This window comes from Ascidia mentula, chromosome 8 (assembly GCF_947561715.1).
Source record: "Ascidia mentula chromosome 8, kaAscMent1.1, whole genome shotgun sequence".
NCBI lineage: Eukaryota > Metazoa > Chordata > Ascidiacea > Phlebobranchia > Ascidiidae > Ascidia > Ascidia mentula.
In genome coordinates, this window is record NC_138573.1 from 8,806,337 (window position 1) to 8,831,444 (window position 25,108).

Here is a 25,108-nt window from a genome sequence, read left to right on the forward strand (position 1 = left end):
TTGACGAAAAAGTTGAAAGTAAAACACGGCGATGTAAGAAACGATATATAGCCAAGTATGATTATTTTACCTTTGGTTTGTTACACGCCGAGAAGAAGACAGGATCCGATATCGGGTCGTTGAGGTAAGAACGAAGCAAGTTGGCTCGGAGACCTTTTGGAGGTTCGTTCGTCATTTTAACTCCGTTCTATGACACAATGCAACTACAGATACATGGCAACTATTTTGAAGAAAGAAAAAGACTGATTATCACCCACTTGTAGGATAGGGACGGGGAATCTCTCCGAGGGGTAACTGGTAAGCCACAGCCGAAAATCTTTGTGGGTGTTTTCGGGTACGATGACTTCTTCGCAAATCTTCTCCAGAGTTGCCATCCAACTTGTTGCCAAGTGACAATTTTGCAACACAACCCACGTGCCCTGAAACACAATGAACAAAGTCCATAACACACAAATGGCGAAACGTAGATCTTTGGAGTATGCGTCAGCTGATTTATTTGATAGACAACATGACGTGGTGCATGGATGTTCACTTTGTTCAGTATAGAAAAACAAAAGTTTAAAACTTAATTTTAGAGTTGTTTAAACCACCTTCAAGGTGGCGTCATCAATCATTTTCTGAGCAATGGGACCTTGTCCCTGTCCGAGTGAAATCGTTCCAATTCGATCACCGCCGAATCCACGATCACCAGCAAACTTTAGCAAACCTTTAAAACAAATCAGTTTTTATTTTTATACTTCCAGTATTGAGTTTTTTTTTTCAAAGCATACCCGCCATAGGATCAGCTCCTGGTGAAAGCACAAAAATGAGGGGAGTACAGCAGCTCGAGTCATTGTACGATCCAGCGAGGTCAAAGGTCGGGGGTTCGATGAAAGCTCGACCCATTTCATCGACGATAAAATCCTGCACAGCGGGCACGACTTTGTCTGGTCGCAGACAACGCAAGACAACCATGCGATCCAATCCAGACAGTGTATTCCATTTGTCGGGGAATCTTAATGATATGATTAGTTCACTTTCTTTGCGTGTAAATTTTGAACAAACTGTCTTGTTTTAAATATTAAGTTAAAATCTGTTCAAAAGTTATTAGTAAAAGGTGAACCATTTTTATACACTGATAATTGCAAAAAATATAATCAGAACGTGATACTCCGAAGCGAGATGCTTACTAGGCGTTTTTCCACTTTACTCTAAAAATCATAAGTAAGGCATAGTGCTACAACTATTTTTGAACAACACGGAAAAATCGCACATAAAGCTTAAAACTATTAGCGATCTTACTTGTCAGTCTGAGGTTGTGCGGAATCGTACACTTTCTTCCAACCATTCGGGTTCATTTTAAAATGATCCATCAATCCATTGTGATTCTTCAGGTTGGATGCTCTCACAATTTCGGACCAAGATTTGTCCTGGAGCCACTCTGGAGCCGGGTTTGGATGAGGATTGTCCAATGCTACTCCCCCGGTGAGGAAAAAACGCCAAACCTCGTCGTCAACCTTACCTGTCAATCAAAAGTTAGTTTCATAAAAATACAAGCTCCCAGGAAAAGATTAGGAAATGGTCTCTCACAGACCCTTTGCGGTGCTTATTCTGTTGGTTACTGTTACCATTTACCAAAGCAAACGTAACATGATACAAATCACGAAAGTTTAGCTCTAAAATACTAAACTTTTCATGCTTGTTGCGATGTTAAAAATCCGAAATTTACCCTTGCTGTTCTGTAGTGCGACCGTGAGGACGAAGGAAAACAGAAGCTTGTCCTTCTCGAACAGAGAGCGACACACGTTGTTGTAAATACTCGCTGTGAAATGCTCGTTTAAGTTTTCTATCCGCTCAGCGAGATCATCCGACTTCTCGCTGTTCTCAATTGACTGAAAAGTAAAATATTTTTATTTTCTCGAAGCTTGTCACAAAATCCTTCGAAAAACTTTAAAAAAATTAATTGTTTAGATTTTATATTCACTACATTTGGTTAAATAGTTTGCAAGGAAACAGTCAAGTTTCACATGTGATCACTCTTATTTCATTGGAAATTTTAGATTTTAACTTACCATCAGATAAAGATTGATGAACCAGGTCAACGAGTACTGGTACATGGGTTCAATGTTGGCCAAATCCGAAATGCAGAAAAACAACACAGCTGAATGGAGCGAGACAGGTTTATATCCGTTCCTCGTTTCATCAATCTGAAGCTCGGTCTGCAAAAACGAAGCCGCAATATAACAAACCACCCTACATGTTGTATTATTTGGCACGAGTTGTTGGTTATCGCGCCCTGATTGATTTTTACAAAACAAGAAACGAACCTCGGACGCAATTTCCTGTTTGGCTGAAATTTCTTCTGATAGGGTCTTTGACGATGAAAGAATCTGAATTGCTGTTTCGTCCTCAAGGATGTTGCCTTCCGACGAAGAAAGGACCTTGATAAGAAACAAAAGAGCGTCTTAAAAATGCTAAAAAGTAAAAATCAACTATTAGACTCCTCACCTTTAGAATTTTATCTTCAATAGTTTTCAGCTGTCTCTTATTTTCGGCACCCTCCAATATAAGTTCATTCTTCTTCTGTTCCAACTCAGGTTTCTCCTTCGCAGCTACAATTCCGAGTAGCTGATCTTGCAAGCCGAGTGGAGTGATCATGAAGTTTACCAAACACACCTACAAAACGTGCCAAATCAACGCTTCTCAAGTCACAAAAAAAAGACGGTGTGGTTATTTTGGTTTACCTTGACTGATATTTCTGGCAGGTAGTGAGGGTTTCGCAAACTCGTTGTCATGTAGAAGCGGAAGTCACGTGAGTACTCGATTGTGTTGTCGCCAAGTTTGATGTATTCGACGCCTTGTTGTTTGTAAGTTTGTTTGAGAAGGACTGTTTCGAGTATAGCATCCAGCTCCTCGCCTAAAACAAATTACCTTGTGTTAATAAAAGTACAATAAACCTCGGTTAATTCGGATCAATTTGACAGACATTCATGCAAAATGTCTAAAAGCGCTTGTTTCCAAGGCTGAAGCAGCGTGTATAATGCAGAATATCGGAAAATGTCCTAATTTGGCATAGCTAAAGCACCTTTGTGACTTGCATATTCATAGAAAAATATTGCAACACACATAACATAATTTAACCAACACCATCTTACCGAGGTTTTCAAGTAGAACAGGATAACCAAACTGAATGCAATTTTCCAGACTCCTGATGTATGTTGGGTCAGAGAGTTTGAGGACGGAGAGTTTGTTTTCCTTTTCCATGTTTTTAATCCACTTGTTTGCCTGACCTTGTGGATCGATCATAAGCGGCCAACGGCGGGAGTTCTTTACAACGATTCCTGTTCAAAAACAACAGGTGTTAGGCAGGGGAAGATATTTGTTATGTTGTTTCGCTGATTGGTTTTGTCACAATTGTGTGTGTGTGTTTTAAATTTAGGAAGTGTACGTAATGTTTATTGACCACATAGTTTTGTGAATTTGTAAGAAACAGAATATTTTGACTTCTTCTATAGCAAATGTCCAAAAGAATAAGTGAAACATGTGACAACATATTTGGTTCTAACAAACTTTACTTTTAAACCCCCTTCTGCCAGATGTGTGACTCACCATTATCGATGGAGAAAGAGTCAACGGGAAGACCGGCAATTTGCCAATCACGAATCTGCACTGGATCTCCAAGTGTGTTAGCAAGTTGGAAGTGCTCAGAACTTGGGATTTCCTCGACTTTAAACGCTTTCTGCCACTTGGAGACGCAATCGTTTCGGAAATCCACAGTGAAAGGTCCGAGGTAAGCAACAGTTCCTAAACGAACTCCACTTTTAAGATCAGATCTTACAAAGAAATTTGACCTCAAGATTTTAGAAATTTGACATGTAAGCTGTGAGCCGTGTGAAGATAATGGAAAGAGTAGATTAGGTATTTTTCGAGAAAATTTAACGCAAACTTGTTGTAGAGTTAAACAGTGTAATAATTGAATTATTTCCTTAATTTGTCACCATCACGTTTACACATACATGAGCCCTATATACAAAACTACGTGTAATTTAAATTTTACCTGATGATAAAAGAACATCTCCAGTTAAGTTCACCAGTTGAACGCTCAGAGCTTCGGCCGCAGCTGTCCATCTACACACAATACATTATATGAAGTTCCACTTTGAACAAACCGTTGTCCAATATGTTTCGCACCTGTCTTTCTCTCCACCAAGTCCACTGATCAGTTTCTCAGCACGATCGAGTTTCTTGGAGCAAATGTCGATGTTTGTTTCCAGCTCGATTTTCTTTTTGTTCATTTTGTCAAATTCTGCTTGAAGGGCTTCCACTTTATCCAGAACCTATTACACAGGCGGACTTATTTGTAAATACGACTTTGTAAATTACGACAAACTGGAAAAGTTAAAACTAACGCTGTTGACTTTGATTGGTTTAAAGTACAGTGACCCTAAGTTGAGCTCTTTATTTGATAACTAACTATGATTTTATTTGCGATCATATCAGTTTATTTCTTTTCGCCCAAAACCAACCTCCTTTAGTTCGGCCCGTTTCGCGTTGAGTTTTTTCATCTGTACTGAGAGTTCGGCCTCAGCTGCAGCAAGTTTAATCTTTTTCGGCGCCACAACCTTTGCCACACGTTCGTACATTTCCATGGCACGAACCCATTTACACAAACCTGCACAACGAAATACATCCTTTCAATTTATGTCACTGGACAAGTATACGCGAAGTACTGACCTTCGCAAGCTGATGATACGTTTTTGATGGTGGCAGGATTGAATTCCGGGTTGGGAATGTATCTGTCTCTGATTTTCTTGATAACGGGAGCAGAAATGTTGTCTTTGTCATATGCCTTGAGGGAATCCAGGAATTTCAGGTCGTTCATCATTTTCTTGCTTGGACCCCAATAATCCTCAATCATTTTGCCTGAAAATGTGAATGTAAATAATTTTCTTTTGTTTTTTATTAGCTTCGCATTGTAAAAGTATTTATGGTCATATTGGCCAAAAACAACACCAACAGATACAAATATCACTGCAATTTCTTCGTAGTTTCGTAAAAAGCAACGGACCAGGTAAATTATATAACTAACCAAAATTTTCATGCACGGTTCATGACCCACCTGAACCGGATGGATCCGGTTTTCGTTCAGGTTTTATATTCTTCATGACACACACCGATTCAAGCACGACCTTCACAGCACTTGGAGGGTTTTGCATTGTTTTGACAACAGTGATATCCTGAGGTTTGAGAGTGTTGAGAGCAGCGATGGCCGACTCCAGGGCTGGCATGGCTTCAGCAAGATCAGCTGAACATTCATCCTTGATGGCTTGAGCAACAGATGCCGCCTCGTTTGCCACTTTCTCATCAGCTGCCACAATCTAAGAACAATCATTTAAATTGTTGAACGTGTGTTGTTTATTTCACAAGGTCCAAACGCATACACTCGGCATTGAAGATTTAACAATTGTACTTTACTAAATCGTCTTATGGTTTAATGTACCTCCTTCTTAGCCTCGACCTCGACGGAGTCGTGTTCAATTTTCACCATAATTTTATCAGTTTCCTCTGAGGTTTTTATCAGTTCCGGTTGCAAACTGGTGAGTTCGGCTTGCATCACCGACACCTAAAGAAGAATGACAGCACGTTAAAAATGTATGTGGGTAAGAAAAGTATTTTACATCAAATTATTTTCGAATACTTTCATCTCCCCAAAAAAGCTGTTTAAAATTATTTTCCTTGAGATTGAGATCTTTTAAATATGAACTGATAGATCTGGTTTTTCAATATGAATTGATAAAGAAACCTGTGAGGCGGCAAAGCTGAGTTTCTCCAATCCGTTTAAATATCGATCCTGTAGAGTCTTCACTTCGTCACGTTTCACACCCAGCAGAGACTTAAACGTCATGATCAACTCAAGATATGACGTTGGCGTGACGTAGTTGCGACGTCGAAGAATTCCCCAGAAAGTTTCCGACAAGTCTCGGACACTGATAAATGTGGTAAAATATTACAAAAAAAATCCAAAAAACATTGTGGAAGAAGGAATTTTGAAAAACACCTTTCGTGGAACATTTTGCACATTCGGACGCATTTGAGTCTCACGTCATCCTCAACGTCAACATCTTCCAAAAACTTGTTGGCAACCATTTCAAGAGCATCTTCGGGCCATGCCTAAAAATTAACATAGATGTATTTATGCATGGGTATTGCGACTAGATCATTTTTAAGACGAATGACAGCGAGGGAGTATTTCAAATGGAAAACAATCATTCTGTTTAAAAGTGATTAATCATAGAGTCATGGATAAAAAAATAGTTTGTGTGTGTTTTTGCAAGAAGTTTGTTTGCAGTACAGCAACAAACAGGATATTTTCTATCACAATAAAATACAATTTATTACGTTTTGAAGAGGTACGCGACAAAAAGTCACAAAACTGTGCTGAATATATAAGCAAACGCCCACCATATAATCACCCGTACCTGAAACCAATCGATTGTACAACAGTTGATAAGCGATGGAAACATACGGAGTCGATTGCGGAGAGAATCCCCGATCGGACTCATCGCTAAACACACGTGCAAGTTGCTCTTCACTCGCTCGATGAAATAGTTGTACATCGCCATCGGTGTCCCTTCAATCTTCTTTCCTTCTTGTCGTGCGACGGCCTAATGAAGTTTTACGTTGTACGTAGCAAAGACTTACGTTGCGTGATATAAAAATGGAGACTTTTGCCAACCGTTGATAAGGTTTAGGTCAAAATTTTTTACTGGTTGTCCTAATTATTTAATGTTTTTTATTGTAGGCCAAAGAACATGGCCGATATAATTTAGCAACTAAATTTGAAAAAAAGGATAATTATTGTTTTTAGAAATGACACATTTTTGAAAGCACTAAACCTTGACACAACCTCAACTTTAACATAAGCCTAACTTCTTTGCAATCCGATTGTAAAGCATATGTTTTCCTTGCATTACTAAAAACAACGTGCAGCTTGCATACCTGCATTTTCTCAATAAGTTCAGCTTTTTCGTCAGCAGGAAACAGGTTGGGGATATCGGCTGTGTTAAGGATCATGTTGATGTCCTCCACAAATGCCTCCTCCTTGATCTGTTGATCGCTGAAGAGGAAGACGGTCTGAGTTCCATCTGCTCCTGCTTTCTTCATCATATTCTTGATATCATCGCGCCAGTCGTTGAAAGAGTAGTTTCTATAAAGCAATGGATTGTTAAAATGACAATGTTACCGAAGATTACAGTAGTAACAAATGACTAAAAAAAGTGCAAACAATTTCATGTCAAAGGAAAATAGTGAAGCGGAAATCTGGTGGCAGATATCTTAAAAAGTTTGTGATATCTATGTTTATAAAATCAGACCCGACAACATTTTCAATACACAGAATTTTTATGGATCATCTTTCGCCCAGAGATTAGATAATTATACAACAAACATTAAGTTTTCCTTTTCCATCACTTTAACGTATTTACCGATTATAAATTACCTGGTTAGTTCAATCTGGTAGATGTCGTAGTCCGTCATGAAAGCAGCCATGCGTGTCGCACTTTTCCTTCCACTTCCGCCGATACCAATAAGAAGAACGTGACCATTGTCTTGCTTGAGAACCCGAGAAACACGTGACACATGTTCGATTGCAAACTTGAACATGACCAACGACATGGGCGCTTTTGAAATCTGTGGATTAATTTTAACGATTGTTGAAAATTTATTTTACTGATATTGTTTGGGGGAATCACCTGGTTAAACTCGTCCAAATAGTGTTCCATGACTTGTGTGAGTTGGGAAAAATCCTGTATTTCGTCATAAATTCGTGGATTTGCGTCGGGATTGATGAAATCTCCAAAGAATAAATTCCGAACATCATCATCCTTAAATCAACAGAATGTTACACTTTAAGCAATTTTATCAAAACAAAAATTGGGCCTTTAAAACATTCGAGTACGTTAACCAACCTGAAGACTCTTTGACTTGAACAAGTGACTCAGAACTTTATCAAGATTCTGCTTAAAATAGTTCGAGCAACATTCCTTGACGATGTGGAAGAAAGTTTGTCGATCTTGGTCGTCGATCAGACGGTCGTAAAACACCCTGAAAACACGAAGAAAGTTTAATAAAGTCACAATGGAATGGAAATGCAAAACATTCGTATTCGTGACAATAAAACTAAAAGTATAGTGCCAGGCTTGATTTGATAGTTCACAAAGTTGAATATTAAGTCCAGTGTTTTCCACGGTGGCCCACATCCCCCGTTGGGGGCCACGAGAAGAGCCCGCACACATTACGTTACATCAAAATTTATTAAACATGGTTTTCCTTAGCTGGTGTTTGCGTGTCATCTGCGGTTTTTGTAGATAGACGAAGCATTAAAGGTTAATACACATTGATTTGGTCAATCAATGAGTTTGTCGTAAATATACAATTTTCTCACCTGTAAACTTCGTGGACCCACAGGCGGAGAAATTTGTCAGTATCTGTGAGATTTGAAGCAGGGACGAGGAGAACTCCCCGGATCACACGAGCAAAATCTCGGAGGTTAAAGACATAGTGGGATTTTGTCGGCGTTGGAAGAAAACTTTCCATAGTAGCTTTGTAAACTCCCATTGTGGCTTGCACCATTATCTTGCCTGAGATTATAAAAATGTTTTGCTGTTTTTTTTGAAGATGGCCGGGAATTTATACAACTGCTAATAGTTGAACATCTATAGAGCTGTCTGCTTGATTGATAGTTTCATTTTCAGCATTAAAGAGAAATTCTTCATTTCTATTAGTTTATGCGTGTTATCGCAAATACCCTGTTTTTCTGCCAATAATTTTACGTCATAACATGTAATTCCACCAACCAAGTCTGAGAATAGACGCATCATATCCATTGCCGAATTGCCAGTCAGTTATTGAGGAAAATATTTTGGTGGTCGTCTCATCCGAAAACGTGTCGATGGAGATGACGTTAAGATGACGCGTCATACGATCCGTAATGGTATTTCTACCGCCCCCTGGTGGACCCATTGCCCTGTAATGCCAAACAACGTTAAGGCTGATCGGAGTATTTAAAGCAAGCCCTCATGTGAAAAGTGACATAGTTTGTTAAAAATTACGCAACCTAAAGAAAAAGAGCTGAATTCATCGTCTGTGCCAAGGTTTCAACACTGGCTTATTTGTTAACTTGCTCATAAAAACTGTTTTCGGCAGAATTGCATTTAACTTAATTTTCTGAGTAATTCATGAGAATAAAAACAAATTACCGATACCCTTCATAAAAATATTTAAATTAACCTAGTAAAAGTATATTTAACACAAATATATACAAATCATCACGAAACTCGGGTACCAAATAAACACAAAGCAAATCGGTTAAAAATATAGCTTTGTTAAATGGAAACGAAATACTTACGCAATGAACAAGACGTCGGTAAGGCTGATTTTGGACGAATCCTTTTTGTCGTACATAAAACCGTGATCAAGCCAAGTTCGAAGAAGCTCGATTGGTGGTTGAGCACCGTAAACCTGAGCACAAAAAATTTTATTCACCGACATTACAATACTTGACGTTTCGTAAAAGTAATGCTTCAACAAAATTGCTGATTACCTCCTTGCCGGGCATATTAAGATCGTCGACGAAAACAATTCCCTTTTTTCCAACCGGAGGACCGAACAAACCCTTTCGGCGTCTGTCCAGTTTCGACATAATGATGTCCTGGGTCTGGTTGGCCGAAGTTCGCGCAGAGAAGTTGATTGTGTTCGCCATGTAGCTCTCTTTGGGCAAATGCATCAGGTAGTCGTTGGTAATCGCCGATTTTCCAGTTCCTGAAAAAGCGTATTTCGAATAAATGTCTTATTCTTTGCATTATGTTTATACAAACCCAAACAAATTTCCATTATTTATACTTTTGTTGCCCAGGCAAAATTATAGTTTGTAAATATGCTTTATGTTTACAATGGTTGCGTTGACGAAACAACAGATGATAATGCAAAAGCATAAAAGAATTCAATTACCTGTGGGACCGACAAAGAGTGCGGAAACATTGCTTGCCACGAAAGTGTCAAGGAAGAAATTTTGCTGCGCTGTGTTCATTGTCTGTACGATGATCTCGCTTATCTGTATTTAATTTAATAACATTACACAGAAATGCATGTTAACTTAAGCAATAATTTGATAACATGTAGACACCTACTATAGTGTTTCTGCTAACTTAACATTACAACCTTGGATCCTGCGGCGATGTTTGTTTTGGATTTGTCCAAATAATCTATCCAGTTTGCCCAGCTTCCTCCAGCCACCTTGTGGAAATAGTAGTCGTACACCGAACCTATTCAAACATAATAATATTGCAGTAACGGTTTTTCCTGTTTGAAAATAAAACGCAGCACTTTTAAAACAAAACACTGAAAACGAATCGGCAACAAAACGGGTGCCAACCTCGTTCAGGGAAAACATTGCTCTTCGTTAGTTTGGAGGTTTTTGGTTTGGGATTGTCAGCGACAGTTCCGCTTATCAATGTACGAAGGTAATTATCAAATTTCGGCCGGCTGTCACCGCTGATAGTTCCTCCAATCGACCAAACGAGAGAAAATAGGAAAATGCCTTGGAGCCAGAAGAAGATCTAGAAATGGTCATGAGTAAATCGTTAAATGACTTCATACCGATGTGCAAGGTGTACATAGTATGCGATCATTGGAAATTCTCGACTTTTGTTATTGATAGAATATATCAACGAATAATCAAATAAACAACTGCAAACCATAACCACTAGGACTTTTCCAACCAAGCGAATAATACAACAACCATAAAGTAAAAATCGGCGAATGTTTAGTGCAGGATCAGTGCCTATGGTGCAAATGCCTTCTGACACAGGGTAGAAACATCAACCGACCTGCTGGCTGCTCAGTTGATCTTTGCCCTCCTGACCTGACTCAGAAATCTCAGTCAGAAGACTGGAAAAAAGTCGCAGAAACGTGGCCACAAGATGCATGGGCGACGACTTTAACTAAATGTGACAAGAAACAACAAACATGTATCAAAATGTACAAAAAAACTTTGTTAAAACACTAGATGTTACTCATACAATGTATTTGCACTCGTGACGGATGAAATCCAGACAAGGATCGATCAACCATTCGAACATATCCTCAATCATCTGTTTGTGGTCTTCTCCTATTGTCTCAGGCACCGTCTTCATGTATGAGGTCTAAAACGTAGGTTAAGAAATATTTGAGCCGCACTTAAATGCCCAATGTCCGTTGAGTATACAAACGATAACCATCCAGATAACACAAGGTTCAAACACTAGGCAAAAAGTAAAGCAGTAGTGCCGCCAGGCTGCGTGATACAATAAATCATATATGTAAGCAACATGGAGCCAATAATATGAAGTTTAAGAATTCGGCACATGACGGCTAAACCCAGATATACGGCACTACAATGTCCGAATAAGTGAAACTTTACCTTGAAAGGTCGCCATCCGAGTTGGTGTGGTTCGAGGTAAATCATTCCGCATCTTGATACAGTTGCCGGTGAAGCTTGTTCCAAATCAGCTGGCTCGAATATCAGGTTCATCTGTGTGCATAAATAGTGACATGTGAATTAATTTAGGGCCTCTTAATGCAATTATGTAAATCAGTAAATACCTTTGCACTCATCTGTATAATTTCACCGGACATAAGACATAGTTTTTTGTTGTCGTCCAATACTGTGTTCATATTCTCGATCCAGACAGCGTCAACCGGTCCGTCGAATAAAAGCCATTTTCTGTGCGAATGCAAGGGTTTTTAAATTGCCTTTATCACCACTGATGATGCCCCCATAAGTAGGTAAAATATAAGTATCACGTGGATCTTGTCGTAGAACAAACCACGGTTTTATTTAAAAAGCTGTTGACAAAATGTGTATGTCAGCCATAAAGTTACCAACAGTATTAGATTACTTTTCATATGCTTTTTTATAGAATTTTTATGGAATGTATAACAGAGCACCCTTGTAACTGCTCCAGTAAACCCACCTATTCTCGCTCGTAGAAGAAGCTTGTTCTCTGTACAATATTGGCAGCACACCGTCCGTCCACTCGTGGGAAATCGGGTCAAAACATCCATAAAGCTGACTCATGGTGATCGACTTGGGATTGATAACTTTGTAGTCAACCGCGAATTCCTCCATGAGACCAGCTTGGTGTAAATCGGAGAGAGCACCAGCAAGAACCTGCAAAAAAAATTCTTTGAATTCGTGTTTGGAAGTTTTCAATTTTAAGTGCATTTTGCTGTTTGTTACCTTATACGAGACAGTTTTTCCTCCAAGTGGTTCGCCAACAATCATGAAGCCGTGCCGTACCAACATCATTTCGTAAATCTATGGAAAACGGATCGTTGTACGATTTACTAAAATCACGCCAACGAATATAGACGTATACACCGTAAAGTTGAATAAATTTTACCTGGATAATCTTCTCGATGGACCACTCTACAGGTTGAAGATTCAGTTTATTCTGATTGTCTCTGAGAGCTTGTAGGAAAACGTCGTAATCCGGAGCGGGAAGGACAACACCCGGAAACAAGTCGGAAATGATTCCTAACATTGTTAATTACGATTAAAATCATCAAATTTATGACTACAAGTTGTAAGATAAATTAATCACTAAAAATATCGTTCGATCGGGAAATTGTTGGTAATTTATGCTTTTATGAAACGAATGCAATTCGAATTAATATTTACCGTTGAAGAGAGGAACATCCTGTGCAAGAAACTTTGCCAGGTTGACATCGAGAATGGCACGTAACATTAACACGCTCTCATCCTGCTCCGGATATTTAAGCTTTAGGTTTCCAGCAGCTGTCAACACTGTTTTTACTGCTCTCATACCTGAACACAACATAACAAGCATGTTTTTATCAGTTTTATAAAATAAACAGCAACCTTGAAATACTGAAAAATAGGGACGTGTTAACACGGACAAAATCAGGCAATTGTGCATCAACAAGTTACTGCTAAATCCACGTCGGCACGTTTCAATCACCAACTCAACTAACCGTAATCGTAGTGATGTTGTGAGGAGAGTTGTTCTGAGCAGAGTCGGTAGGTGGCCACAATTTTCTGCGCCAAACTACGAGCGTCGACGAAACCCATGGAATAAAGCGAAATCTCACCGATCATTGCATAATCCGGCACCATCATAGCAACAGCACGGAAGAGAACCTGGGGAAGTTTAGACAATGATTTTAAAATTAGGCCTGGAAAGTTTTAGTGGCAAACAACAATGCAAAAAAAAGTTAAATGGAAATTCGCAAAGTCCGTCAATAAAAGGGTTAAATTTAAAAATCAAATCGCAATGATTTTAAACAATTATATTTTTGAAGATTTGCAACAATGGGTGCTGATCTGTCTAAATACTACTAAGGTTTTGTTTCAACAATGCTTTGAAGACAGCGAAAAATCTAGGAGTTTTTATTACGTAGACAAAACGAAGTTAAGTTACCTTTAAGTTGTCAGGCAGCTCGGTTCGACCTGCGTATCCAGGGTTCATTGTAATGAAGACAGCACAAGTCCAGTTAAGTGAGAGTTCGGTTCCCTCAAACGTAAATACCTTAAGTTTGGCAACAATACCATTTTGGATGCAGAGAATTTGTTGGGCCACAACCGACAACACTTCAATCTGTGGAAGATTGTTCGTTAAATTATGTTTCGGTTGACAAACTGGGTGTTTGTATTGAAAGAGTGCAAAAATGTTTACAATATTTTTAACATTTTGTTTGTAACTGCAATGTATAAAGTAGGGCAAACTACCATAAATGCGCCTTCGTTAAGGAAACAAAACGTACATTAAAAACCTTGTTAAACCATTTTTTTATATCAATACATGTTGGTAAAAATTTACATTCGGTACCCTATAAGCAGGTTTACAAATCTAATAGCTATATTCCCACCTCAATTCGGTTAAACTCGTCGAAGCAAGCCCAGGCACCACATGAAGCGAGACCTTTGAAGAACTTCCCCATGGCTTTGTAATCGAGACCGTCCGAGCAGTTGAACACGACGCACTGTTTAGCCAAAGCTTTTGCCAAATCCTTTGTTGTTTCGGTCTTTCCTGTTCCCGCAGGTCCCTCTGGGGCGCCACCTAGGTTAAGTTTCAGGGCTCCCATAAGCGTACTGAAAAGTAAGTGTTTCGTTAAAACTCACACCACAGCCAACGACGGTCGATATCAACTCAGACCAGAAGGAGTTCAAAGGCAACACCGCCAGAGATATAGATATGCATAAACCATGTCTATCAACAAGTTCAGTGCCCAAATTAGGATTATGCAAGTTTTAAATTACACTTTGCTTTGCCAGTGAGAGACAATTTGACCAACGATGCTACAAGTGGATTGGATTTTATCATATGCCCTTTGATTTTCATGAACTTGTCAAAAGTTTTATTAGAATATGTTACATTACAATAGAATAAAACAAACGCAACATTTTTTTTGTTTTGGAAATTAGAGTTGTGACTTCCATTCCATTATACAGATTCATTGATATGGGCTGTTTGGCCTGTTCATGCAGGAGTGTTTTACCTTACAATGCCATGCGCATTATTGTAATCTTATAAATTTTGTAACATCCCATTGCTAACTAACCGGTAGCATCTGTCGGTCAGTGGAGTGATAACGAGTCGGTGCGAGTTTCCGAGATACTCGTATCCGTAATTGTACTCGGTATTGATCATGTGAACGATGAAATCTTGGCTGTCCTGGTAGTAACGGAGTTGGCAGAGCCACTGGAAATCGAGCGTATTCGTAATTCCGATTTTTACCAACTCTACGATGACGTCACGAGCTGAAAGAAAATAGTTACAAATGAGATAAGTGTAAAATTTTGCCAGAAAACTTTCATTTAAACATTCCTATGACAAAAAAAAATAATGCGCAAAAAATATCAATCGACACTTTTTTAGTGTACGCACTACAGTTGCAATTTATTTTAATAACCATTATTATTAGTTCATTATTATTCTTTTTTAAGAACACTATTTATTACTTCGTAGTTATGTATAGGCGTTTACCGTGCACATCAAGTACAGTGAGAGCGCCAAGGGCAATTCGGGCTCCTTTATCAAGTTTTCCTCTCACCAAATCAACAATGTCGTTAATCTGCGAGTTCAGTTGCTTCAAGTAGTTCTGAAAAAAAAACGAACTTTTATTTCGTCGCCTGCAACCGTTTACAGAAAAAGACCCGGCAAAATCCTCAACATAACACCATGTACTAGAATTCAAAATGTATTTCCACCAGCAGAATTCAACAAACTCTAAAAAACTCTACAAAATTAGAGTTTATAGCTTTCAAAAAGATAGTTAAATAAAGGGTAAAATTTTGTAACTTACATATATATTCTTGTATTAAACAGACAAATTACACAAACGATTTTTTATCAGCAAAGAAAATAACACATTCAACTATATTAAATCCAAATATAATTATTGCCGAAATCAACTCACAGCAAGCGACCCTTCCTCGATAGCTTCTGTTACTTCGGACGTCCAGTAAGTTTGTGAAACGCACAAGACGACCTGACCAGCCCAATCTAACACCCACTGTTTGCGGTTTGTCTCCGCATAAGCTTTGAACGATTTGAACATGACTTGCTTGATGCTCGTGATCATGCTAGCTTCAACTTCAAGTAACCATTTCTCCACCATGCCCTGTGTAACATTATCACATTACAAGCAACAAAAAATTGACTGCACAGAGTATAGTTTGATGTGCGGAATCTTGCATCATTTTGCATTTGTAGAAACATGACTGTAGATTTTGAAAAAACTAGTAACATGTTTTATTTATGCATGAGATATTTCAAAGTAAGTTGTTTAATCCCGCGATACGGGTCTATGGGAAATCAACGAAACCGCAAGGACGTTTTGTTCCAAGAACAAGCGTTTTTTGTATTTCAGTCTGAAATAAATCGCTTAAAAACGATAAACATTTTATTTCCCATCATTTTACTTTAGCTTTAGCTGGGTAGATTTTGGATCCGAACGGAACATTCTCGTTTTCAGAACTGATCATTCCTGTGATTTCGAGCTGCTCAGTGAACTTGAGTTTGTTGATTCCTTCAAAACATTTCTTGAGATGAGGCTGAACACGAAGTGGGTCTTTCGTTTCTGAGAGAATTTCCAGCAACTCGTCATTGGACAAGAAGAAAAACCTACCAAACAGAGAAGATTACAGAGCGCTAAAATTAAAGTTGTTTTGGATAAAAATCAGGAGTTAAATAACGCGTGCAACAAATAAAAGGCAGTACCAAATCAACAAAACTGTTGTTACCAAGAATTTGAATTAGAAAATAATGACGAAATTGGCTCTTAGGCAACAATATTTTTATATAATGAGACCTTGGGAAGAAAAGACGTTTCTTTTCGAGGTAATCGTTGAGTCCCTTCTGGATCTGATCAAGCAATTCGTTAGCTTCCTGTAACCTTCCCAACATGTTGTGTTGTGCGGTTGCCACCAACACTTTGGGATCTTTCACCTAAAACAGAAAACTTTCAACCATGACATACGCAGGCGTGGTGCTTTCAGGTCGTTTAGTTCTGCAATCCAAAAGAATCATAGATGCTGGTGAATTCTACTTCAAGATACTTTCATAACTTGTTTCACATTAAGTATTGTTTGGTTAAAAACACAAAATAGGTAAAAATCTTGGGCAACATTTGTTGGGTTATAAATAATAATATATTATCACCAACTACAAGGACAATAGTTTTAGGCTGCCGAGGTTTTACTCGAAACAAATCATCGATAAACTAGACGACACAATAAGTTGATAAATCCATTAGTCCATTACATAAAGATAACCTTAAAGACATTTTACAGCAATAAAACAAATCTTGTGAATAAAAAAATGTTTTATTAACTTACAGCTTCGAGCATTATGTCTCTCCATGTGGAATCAACGATACCGAATTTCCTTCCCTCCGTTGGCATCTGGGCGAGGATGTCCTCCGAGCTGAAAATGGGTTCAAGGTAGAGCCATGTGGCCTGACACTTAAGCCAGGCGTCGAGGATGTCTTGCATTAAAACCAGCTTCTCCTCCCACTCCTACCAAATATCAGTAATTAGTTGGTTGACGGGAATGCACATAAGAATGAGCCGAATTTATTGCTGGGATTTAATGTACAGTGTTTGAAACAATGTTTATACCCATATTCAATAAGAAAAGCATTTAAACAACTTCAAAACCCATGTTTACAATCAATACTTTTACCAAAAACACTTTCTAATAATTTTACCGAAGAAGGAAAAAAATGGTTGCTGTCAATAACTAATGGAAAACAGTTGTGGTGGTAAAATGACGAGATGTGAACATCAACGTCAACGGGCATAAAATGAGTAAACGGTGAAAACATATTAAATCCTAAATTTGCACCGAATAAGACAAACCTTCGACTCGGCTTCGATGGGGCCAATAAAAGGCGAACCTTTCATGGTCTGCGCCTTAACGATGTGATCGTCCAACAAGGCTTGAATATCATCAATCGAAGCGAGAATACTAATCCCCTAAATTCCACCAAACGCCAGTTGAGGATTATTAACAATAACACAATCGAGTTATTGCGCGTAAGATATTCAACAGTGGAATGTCATGAAAACCAAATCATGAACACTTGAAGCTGCGATCATAACCCAATGAGCCCCTTGCAACTACATGTTCCTAATATGACGAACAAGCTTTCTGGGCAGCAAACTCCAAAGGCAAACCTGTGACCTCGAAATGACAAATCACGCGTCACATTTTCAAGACACGTTAACAAACTAAAGACAACCTTTTATGTACCAGACATCTCAAAAAATCAACAACTCTCCTTCAAACAAACTTCTCCTTAACCTTCAACTTTGACTTTATACGACACGGTTTCGAACATTCAAAACTAGTCCTCTCTACACTCGAACACACGATAAACGCCTGGACTGACTTTACACAAATGTACGTCCAGTTAATTTGCCTAAATCACAAATTTCTTAACAACCTGGCAGCATCAGTAACAATTTATCCTTAACAACTGTTCTACCTTCAATGTATACAAAGCCTCCACTGTAAAAGCCTTCTGTTGGAGTAAACTGATGATGTGTATGCAGGCAAAATTTTTCAATCAGTTTGATAAACTAGCTTAAATCTGTTTTGTTTCAAACAAATAAAAGCCTCCACTATCTGACTTTGTCTCCTCGCTTTTTATTCTCACCGTAAACTCGTCTTGAAAAGGTCCAATGTAGGGGGATCCCCTCATGGTCATGGACTTTACTATGTGATCATCCAACAAAATCTGAAGCTCGTCAACTGAGCCAAGAATGTAGATATCCTGTGTGTATAAGACAATTACTAATAGCTTTCTTTGATATGTTACCACCGTTTAATATCGTTAATATACCGGGATACTTCAAAAATACCTTACTCATACACTGCATTCACTACACTGTATGTCCGTAGCTAACGCTGTACAGTAATACATCATTCTAATGAAATCTTGCTTTAATGCACTAACCTATCCTTAAAAATATTACTGCTCTTATCTTCAAGATACTGCATGATTGGCGTTGCCAAAATATATGTTATCGTTGATAAATTACATGTTAATATAGTAGAAACAAAAGGCACACAAAAATAGAAAAATAACAATCCAAAATAATATCATAGCAGGCACAGTTTCCCAACAACCATAAAAATCACACCAAGCAATTGCAATTTAGTGCCCGAAAAAAAAACTTTCAAGCATGGTGTATATGTTTATTTAACAATGGAATTGTTAGTTACACCCTCGGCATGCACCAAACCGGGTTAGCATTTACCCCACCCACACCCCCATTCACTGCACACATCACCCATCTTACAGTGTCACGATAGGCAATCAATATGAGATCCATTTCACTCCATTCTAACTTCATTTTCTTGAGTGCATTTTCAAGCGACCATTCCTTGCTGGCGCGAGCGCCAATCGCTTCAATACTAAAAACGTCGTACGAGTGACGTATTGCCATCGTTAACGGTAAAGTAAAGCTACTAAAAAAGGTGGTTTCGCGCTTGCATTTGCCTGCAACGGGTTGGAAATATTTATAAATTGACTACATTTTTAAACCTTTTTGCAGCATTTTCCATTGTGTTTAGCCGCAACATGTATGGCATGAAAATTGGGGACCACACTCCACACACAAACAAACCCACTAACATCATAAACTTCTCACACCCAACCATATGTTAGTGATATACCGTGTCCCTGTACTCTGCCAGGATGAACGACATTTCCGTCCATTCGTTTTTCATCTTTGCGAGGTTTTTCTCCAAAGCGAATTCCTTTCCAGCGTTGGTGCCGATTCGTTCGAGACTGTCGGTGTTAGTGCAACGCAAAGACGTTAGTAATCACTCCAAAACTATCTTACACACATACACATACACAAATTAAAATATTCCATCTATACAAGGGGCACAACGGGTGGCGGATGCGGAATAGACGAAAATTCCGTTTATGAAACCGCACCTTCTCTTTAGCATGGTTTACATTTTAGTACAAATCAGAAAAATGGAAAACACAGTTAGTTACTCACACCCTGGTAAGAAATATCAACCGTAGATATCCATATTCTCAACTTACTCGTCAATGTATTTGTTGAGGCCAAATTCAAGCATGTTGAGCAGTGACGTTTCGCCCTCCGGTTTTATGTCAAAACCAACGATATCGCTGATCTGCGATGATAACAGAAGGGAGTTTAGTGAAGGTTGTTGTAATAAAACAAAATGTCCAGATATTTTGGTTTCAATGATTTTTGTTGGCGTGTATGTTTTAACTGAACCACGATCACAAATTTTACTATTGAAAAAGTCAACGTGGAAACCATGAACATATAAGAAGTTATTATACCGACCTGTTCCCAATGTCTTTCTTTGATTCCAGGATTACAAATAGTTGTAAGAATGGGAAGATGTTGTTTGAATTTGTCAATTTTTGATCTCACTGACTCGGCGATGCGACGTGGGCCGGCCGCGTCAGAAAACGACTTGGTGAGTTTGTAAACCGTCCTCCACATCTGACCAAGTTCTTCACTCAAGTCCTCTGAGTTAAGTTGCTGGAAAGGACCTGAAACCACAAAATAGTTCAAGGAAATTAGAAAATTTTTGCCAAACTTCCTTACCGAGACTAATTATTTACATAATATAGGATTTCTGTGCATCGCAAGTTAAATTTAGACACAAACAAAAGGAGGGGTACACTAAAAGTGAATATTACACATGGCTTTATGGTCCATTAAGTTATTTGTTCTCCACATTTCATATTTTATTTAATTGATACTGTCCTGTGACGACGATACGCTGCTTGCAATACCCCACATGTGTACTTGTGAAACAAAGAAATGTCACAAAATATTTGCAATGAACGTTTAACCCATAACAGTGCTTTTAGAAAGAAAATAAAGTTACCATTAAGCCAGAGTTCGTTCTTGTTGTGCCACTGCAACGCCGTGTTCCACAAATTGTCGTAGGGTTGCTTAAATTGATACATCGACTGAAGGATTGGAAACGAACTCTCATCAAACTCCAGCAGTCGTTCCTCATCATTTATCGACTATAAAAAAATTAAACTCTCAGAGACCGAGTACAGTTTTGTCTCTGTAGGCGCAACAAATGCAACGTATGTTTGTACAGGTATACCTCCAGTTCTTGGGATGCAGCATCAAGAAGACGATTCAGTTCGTTGAGCTTATCGACGTTCTTCTGCATTTCGTCCGGACTCGCAACCTCCTTCTTCTTAAAGCTTTCAACTTCCTTGTTGTAACCGTTCAAAGTCTCCTCGAATTCCTTCACTCTGAATTAGGATCACAATTATTACCATCAGATGCAAAAGAAACTGTTAGGGCCAAAAATAGCTTGGAAGTTGATAAGCAGATGGCGGTAATTTTAATAAACTGTAACCTCTTTTTTAATTTGTCTTCGGCCGTCTCTCGTCTGTTCATCAGTCGGTTTCGGTTGATTTCGAACACGCTGTGTATTTGATCCGGCCAATGGAACACGTTGCTGTTTAGCTTAATATCCTCATCTATGACACAAATCATAAACAATCACAGTTTGAGTGTGCTTAAATATTGGCTAAAGAAAAAAATTCATTTTTAATACAAATAAATAGACAACTATTGAAAAGTATTTTTCATGGCGAGTGGTGTTAATACATCGTGTTGCAGCAAAATTTTCGTGTAATTAAAAACTTACAGGGCAAAGTTGCATAGTCCAGTAAAAAGCTGAGACGTTCAGCCGCTAATCCTATCTTTTCCTTCAGCTCATGAATCGTAACTTCGTTTGAAGTCTTGAGAAAATCAACGAGCGCCACAAGTTCAACAGTGTTGTTTGGCATCTCTGATACACGGTCAGCGATCGAATCATACTCGTGGCAAATTCTTAAAAAGGAATATTAGATAACTATTTCTGGTCGTTAGGTATCGAACGAAATAATTTGTTGTGACTTCTGTGGGGTCACCCAGCACATTGCAAACGCTAGCGGCTTTTGTATGTGGAAATGATCGTATGAGATACATTGAGAAACTCAAAATTAATTGGAATGATTGAGGGTAGTTTAATGATCAAATATCGTTAAATATTACAAAAAAGGGGTGTATGTATCAATAATTTTTTGACATCACAATACATGTTACATTGCAACAGGACATGTATATTCCAATGAAAAATTTTACCCTTTGTTAAGATCTCGGTTTTGTTCGATTTCGTGGTAGATGATTCGATCCTTGAGATTTTGAGTTCTCAGAGCATGTTCCTCGTTTACAGCCGAGCAGTCGATGCAAAAGAAGCTGAGAGGGACGTTAATACGCAACACCATAATCTCAGAGCGGGTTTTCTGCAAATAAAACGGAAAATTGGATTTGTTGTCTTTTGGATAGCAACTGAAACATTCAAGTTAAACCATATTGACAAAAATAAACCATATTGACACTAACATCAAACTTTTTGATCATTACGACATGTTCGTCCAGGGTTCGTTCCCCTTTTATAAATTGAACAACATCCATCTCAGCCTTGTTGTTCAGGAGATCTTCGTATTTCTTGTAAACCTCAAGATATCTGTAGAGGCAATAAACATGAATGCAAATAAGCAACATAGAGCCGACAATGCTTTTTTAGCGAGCTGCAGACAGGGCCACTATTTCGACCATTACTGGAGGTATCATTGGTGCAGTCGTGCTGGTAACTTTACGACTATCTTGAAAAGTCAATGAAGAATGCAAATGTTTGATAAAAAGAAGACACAGAATACGTTAGTAGACGGGTATTGATTTTGAGAACATATAAAATTGTGTTGGTACAAACGTACAAGACTCCAAATTGAGCCAGAAACACGCCAGCAAATACTGCCACGAACGCTAAAGATGAAATAACTTATAAACAGTTAAACTTAAAAAGTACAATTATTTATTATTTAACATGAGAAACAATATTCTGGCCTGCGCGGCGTGTACATACTTTTGGGGACCGACAAGGTTCGTTTTAAAAATGTTCATCGCCGTATCGACGAAATTCTTGACGAGCTGCTCATCCGGACTAACCGTTCGTAGGATGAGAGTAGTGTCGTGTAGTTCGGGGAAAAGATCGCATTCGACCTTATCACAAAATATAGAGACGTTTAGTCGGTTGGCAAACTTAACATTTAAGAACAACGATGGTAAAATAGAATTGAACGGCCGTCATTTGTCAGCGAAATTTATTGTTTTTTAGTTCCGTATAACTTCCACGGAAGGTAATGAATGTTAAATAAACATGCTTTGAAGTTCAGTGATTCTGGGACAAATATAGAACATTAATGGTGGATACCACGCCAGATCAAACAAAATTATTACAAATATACTATTTACATAAGGAAGGTCAAAATAAGTCTGCTTTCAACCCTTTACGTCAATCATTTCAAGGCTGAGAAATGATTGAGTACACATGGCACTGGATATCAAATTTTGTGTCAGTTAGTGAAAAGGTTTTAATTTCACTTAAATCGAGATAGAAACAAAGCACTTTTTTTAGGAATTTAAAAGTTGCCGTCCCTAAATGCTGGTGAGGAACTTTTACTACAGCAATAAAAAGTCGTTGTTTCTAAATAAAAAAATATATACAAGCATATAGAAATGGGTGCAAACGGGTCATCAGTGGGTTATTTTGAACAAGGAAATGAACCTCTATCTTGCAAACTGATTGAAACGTTGACATGCCAGGACGTCAATTTCATCGGAAAAAAAACATAGAAAATGAGTTACCCACCCGTGGTACTGCCTCGGCGGCAGAGGTGATGTGTGAAAAGCAGTTGAGGAGAATATCACGACAATCAGAAAAGCTAGGGTTAAAAAGTAGCTTGGCGTCGTGAACTTGAAGTTGGAGAAGCATCACAGAACGTACACAGTAAACAAGATCGACGTAGGTAGTGCCGAAATCGTTACCAGCCTTTAAAATGCATTTACAATTTAAAGTTATAACAGAAAACGGAAAATGTACTATGATGCACATATCTTCACAATATAAGCGGTTTGCCCGGGAAAAATCAGAAGTTTGTTGGGAAATTGATAGTACCAATATCACGTACGTACCTCGTGCTTTTTGCAAAAATTAACAAAATCGTTCAGGGAGTTGATCACCATTCCTCTTAACTGGTTCGACATCAAGGAAGCTGCGCAAGCAAAAAACTCCTGAACCTGCAACAGGCAATATAGGAAATTTGTTGCAATGAAATTGGCATTTTTCATAATGATACAAATTTAGACGATGAAAAAGTTTGCAAGGCAAGCACATGATAGAACGTGACGCGAAAGCCGACCGTGAAGAAAATAGCAACAACATGGAATCCAGACGCTCGTTAATCGATTAATAGCTTTCCCGGCATTGTTACGGCATCTTGACATTTACAGGAGTGCTACTTGACAACTCAAACAAGGTTTAAGACTACAGTATATCTAGATAGACCTTTTGACCCTGCAGAAAGGAAACAGAGGAAAAGTTTGAACACATATGACATTTGCTTGATTTGAATCACTTTGCAGACTAGGTGCATAAAGGTACCTGGACGGTACTGTCACTGTCGTTCTGTGGAACAAGATGCATCCACGATTCTTTGTGTACCAGAAACAACTTCACCGCGGATGGAATCCATTGTTTCAGTAGAATGTCACGTGTTCGTTCGCAATGACTCAGCACCTGAGTTAAAAATGTACCAATTAATTGCATGCGAACAGTTTTAGCCAAGTGAAGGCAAATTATAAACAAACAAATAATAACTATAGTAATACGCACCAGTTCTTCAAACTTGTTTGGATGCATGGGGAGGCCTGAATCTAACAACTCAACCACGTTTACAAACCGAAGATCATCAAAACTGTACAAAACAGGCATTTGATTTTTAGATTGCAACTGGCAGTAAGGTAGGAACCAAAATGAGGCATGGGGAGAATAAAACAAACGTCATTTATGGAAACTTTAAAAAAGAGAGATATATCAACAAATTAAATGCACTATTTATATGCTAACACCAATAGTACATGCATACAACCCACCTGTCAAACCACAAGTTTTGGAGATGGAGCATGAGGGGACTAACAGTAAAAAGACTTCGCTTACAATACTCCCTTGCAGAGAGCGCTGCACTGCGCCAAGGAACAGGAGCTCGAATTGTTTTCAACTTGAATGGTTTAGGAATTGCTGCAACATGGACTCGGGCCTTTTCACTTTCATCACTCAGAATGTAATCAACTGCACACAAAAGAAAAATTGTATGCACATAAAAATACCAAAAAACTAATAGGTTTACAGCCATAAGCTTGTGTGGTTATGATTAACCCCTTTGCCTCAGCAACATGTGAGCCTTGTGAAAACATACAGCTTTTGCTGTGGGATATTTATTACATTTATTTTCAACCCATTGTTTGTGTTGTTCTCTTCTTAGTGACCTGAACAATAGCATATCTCACATTACACAGACCTCCAAAGAAAACATTCTTTTGCGGGTGTTGCAACAAATTAGAACCCAACAAATACACGATCTAGGTCACTACATGTTTAATGCAACATGTAACTCATTTTTTTTGCTTTGTATTAGCACCCAGAATTTTTTAAACAAT

At 38.4% G+C, this 25,108-nt stretch overlaps 1 protein-coding gene across 2 annotated transcripts in view; it reads right to left on the reverse strand.

Annotated features, from left to right (window-relative positions):
- LOC145910181 (dynein axonemal heavy chain 3-like) overlaps nucleotides 1-25,108 on the reverse strand; it is a 30,768-nt gene that overhangs the window by 3,829 nt on the left and 1,831 nt on the right. Inside the window, exons 8-72 of one of the 2 annotated variants that reach the window (XM_082997211.1) lie at nucleotides 24,545-24,740; nucleotides 24,285-24,366; nucleotides 24,054-24,188; nucleotides 23,585-23,689; nucleotides 23,262-23,441; nucleotides 22,476-22,612; nucleotides 21,953-22,076; nucleotides 21,692-21,852; nucleotides 21,213-21,397; nucleotides 20,919-21,042; nucleotides 20,658-20,811; nucleotides 20,427-20,571; nucleotides 19,874-20,085; nucleotides 19,603-19,694; nucleotides 18,845-18,959; nucleotides 17,399-17,515; nucleotides 16,877-17,056; nucleotides 16,351-16,487; nucleotides 15,962-16,163; nucleotides 15,457-15,660; nucleotides 15,024-15,138; nucleotides 14,599-14,797; nucleotides 13,906-14,128; nucleotides 13,458-13,634; nucleotides 13,012-13,177; nucleotides 12,698-12,844; nucleotides 12,420-12,553; nucleotides 12,257-12,334; nucleotides 11,991-12,187; nucleotides 11,620-11,740; nucleotides 11,438-11,548; nucleotides 11,058-11,180; nucleotides 10,866-10,979; nucleotides 10,412-10,595; nucleotides 10,198-10,301; nucleotides 9,988-10,090; nucleotides 9,581-9,798; nucleotides 9,386-9,498; nucleotides 8,835-9,004; nucleotides 8,423-8,618; nucleotides 7,947-8,082; nucleotides 7,731-7,862; nucleotides 7,478-7,668; nucleotides 6,979-7,186; nucleotides 6,459-6,644; nucleotides 6,038-6,150; nucleotides 5,783-5,966; nucleotides 5,480-5,602; nucleotides 5,099-5,357; nucleotides 4,714-4,902; nucleotides 4,506-4,651; nucleotides 4,171-4,316; nucleotides 4,037-4,107; nucleotides 3,589-3,783; nucleotides 3,135-3,320; nucleotides 2,724-2,896; nucleotides 2,488-2,655; nucleotides 2,307-2,420; nucleotides 2,052-2,198; nucleotides 1,709-1,871; nucleotides 1,282-1,501; nucleotides 771-994; nucleotides 591-706; nucleotides 258-419; nucleotides 71-187 (exon numbers count right to left, since the gene is read on the reverse strand). In XM_082997211.1, coding sequence (XP_082853337.1) covers nucleotides 71-187; nucleotides 258-419; nucleotides 591-706; nucleotides 771-994; nucleotides 1,282-1,501; nucleotides 1,709-1,871; nucleotides 2,052-2,198; nucleotides 2,307-2,420; nucleotides 2,488-2,655; nucleotides 2,724-2,896; nucleotides 3,135-3,320; nucleotides 3,589-3,783; nucleotides 4,037-4,107; nucleotides 4,171-4,316; nucleotides 4,506-4,651; nucleotides 4,714-4,902; nucleotides 5,099-5,357; nucleotides 5,480-5,602; nucleotides 5,783-5,966; nucleotides 6,038-6,150; nucleotides 6,459-6,644; nucleotides 6,979-7,186; nucleotides 7,478-7,668; nucleotides 7,731-7,862; nucleotides 7,947-8,082; nucleotides 8,423-8,618; nucleotides 8,835-9,004; nucleotides 9,386-9,498; nucleotides 9,581-9,798; nucleotides 9,988-10,090; nucleotides 10,198-10,301; nucleotides 10,412-10,595; nucleotides 10,866-10,979; nucleotides 11,058-11,180; nucleotides 11,438-11,548; nucleotides 11,620-11,740; nucleotides 11,991-12,187; nucleotides 12,257-12,334; nucleotides 12,420-12,553; nucleotides 12,698-12,844; nucleotides 13,012-13,177; nucleotides 13,458-13,634; nucleotides 13,906-14,128; nucleotides 14,599-14,797; nucleotides 15,024-15,138; nucleotides 15,457-15,660; nucleotides 15,962-16,163; nucleotides 16,351-16,487; nucleotides 16,877-17,056; nucleotides 17,399-17,515; nucleotides 18,845-18,959; nucleotides 19,603-19,694; nucleotides 19,874-20,085; nucleotides 20,427-20,571; nucleotides 20,658-20,811; nucleotides 20,919-21,042; nucleotides 21,213-21,397; nucleotides 21,692-21,852; nucleotides 21,953-22,076; nucleotides 22,476-22,612; nucleotides 23,262-23,441; nucleotides 23,585-23,689; nucleotides 24,054-24,188; nucleotides 24,285-24,366; nucleotides 24,545-24,740 — 10,049 coding nt within the window. Of the gene's footprint in view, nucleotides 1-70; nucleotides 188-257; nucleotides 420-590; nucleotides 707-770; nucleotides 995-1,281; nucleotides 1,502-1,708; nucleotides 1,872-2,051; nucleotides 2,199-2,306; nucleotides 2,421-2,487; nucleotides 2,656-2,723; nucleotides 2,897-3,134; nucleotides 3,321-3,588; nucleotides 3,784-4,036; nucleotides 4,108-4,170; nucleotides 4,317-4,505; nucleotides 4,652-4,713; nucleotides 4,903-5,098; nucleotides 5,358-5,479; nucleotides 5,603-5,782; nucleotides 5,967-6,037; nucleotides 6,151-6,458; nucleotides 6,645-6,978; nucleotides 7,187-7,477; nucleotides 7,669-7,730; nucleotides 7,863-7,946; nucleotides 8,083-8,422; nucleotides 8,619-8,834; nucleotides 9,005-9,385; nucleotides 9,499-9,580; nucleotides 9,799-9,987; nucleotides 10,091-10,197; nucleotides 10,302-10,411; nucleotides 10,596-10,865; nucleotides 10,980-11,057; nucleotides 11,181-11,437; nucleotides 11,549-11,619; nucleotides 11,741-11,990; nucleotides 12,188-12,256; nucleotides 12,335-12,419; nucleotides 12,554-12,697; nucleotides 12,845-13,011; nucleotides 13,178-13,457; nucleotides 13,635-13,905; nucleotides 14,129-14,598; nucleotides 14,798-15,023; nucleotides 15,139-15,456; nucleotides 15,661-15,961; nucleotides 16,164-16,350; nucleotides 16,488-16,876; nucleotides 17,057-17,398; nucleotides 17,516-18,844; nucleotides 18,960-19,220; nucleotides 19,336-19,602; nucleotides 19,695-19,873; nucleotides 20,086-20,426; nucleotides 20,572-20,657; nucleotides 20,812-20,918; nucleotides 21,043-21,212; nucleotides 21,398-21,691; nucleotides 21,853-21,952; nucleotides 22,077-22,475; nucleotides 22,613-23,261; nucleotides 23,442-23,584; nucleotides 23,690-24,053; nucleotides 24,189-24,284; nucleotides 24,367-24,544; nucleotides 24,741-25,108 lie in introns of both variants that reach the window. The other variant, XM_082997210.1, reaches the window with a different exon arrangement.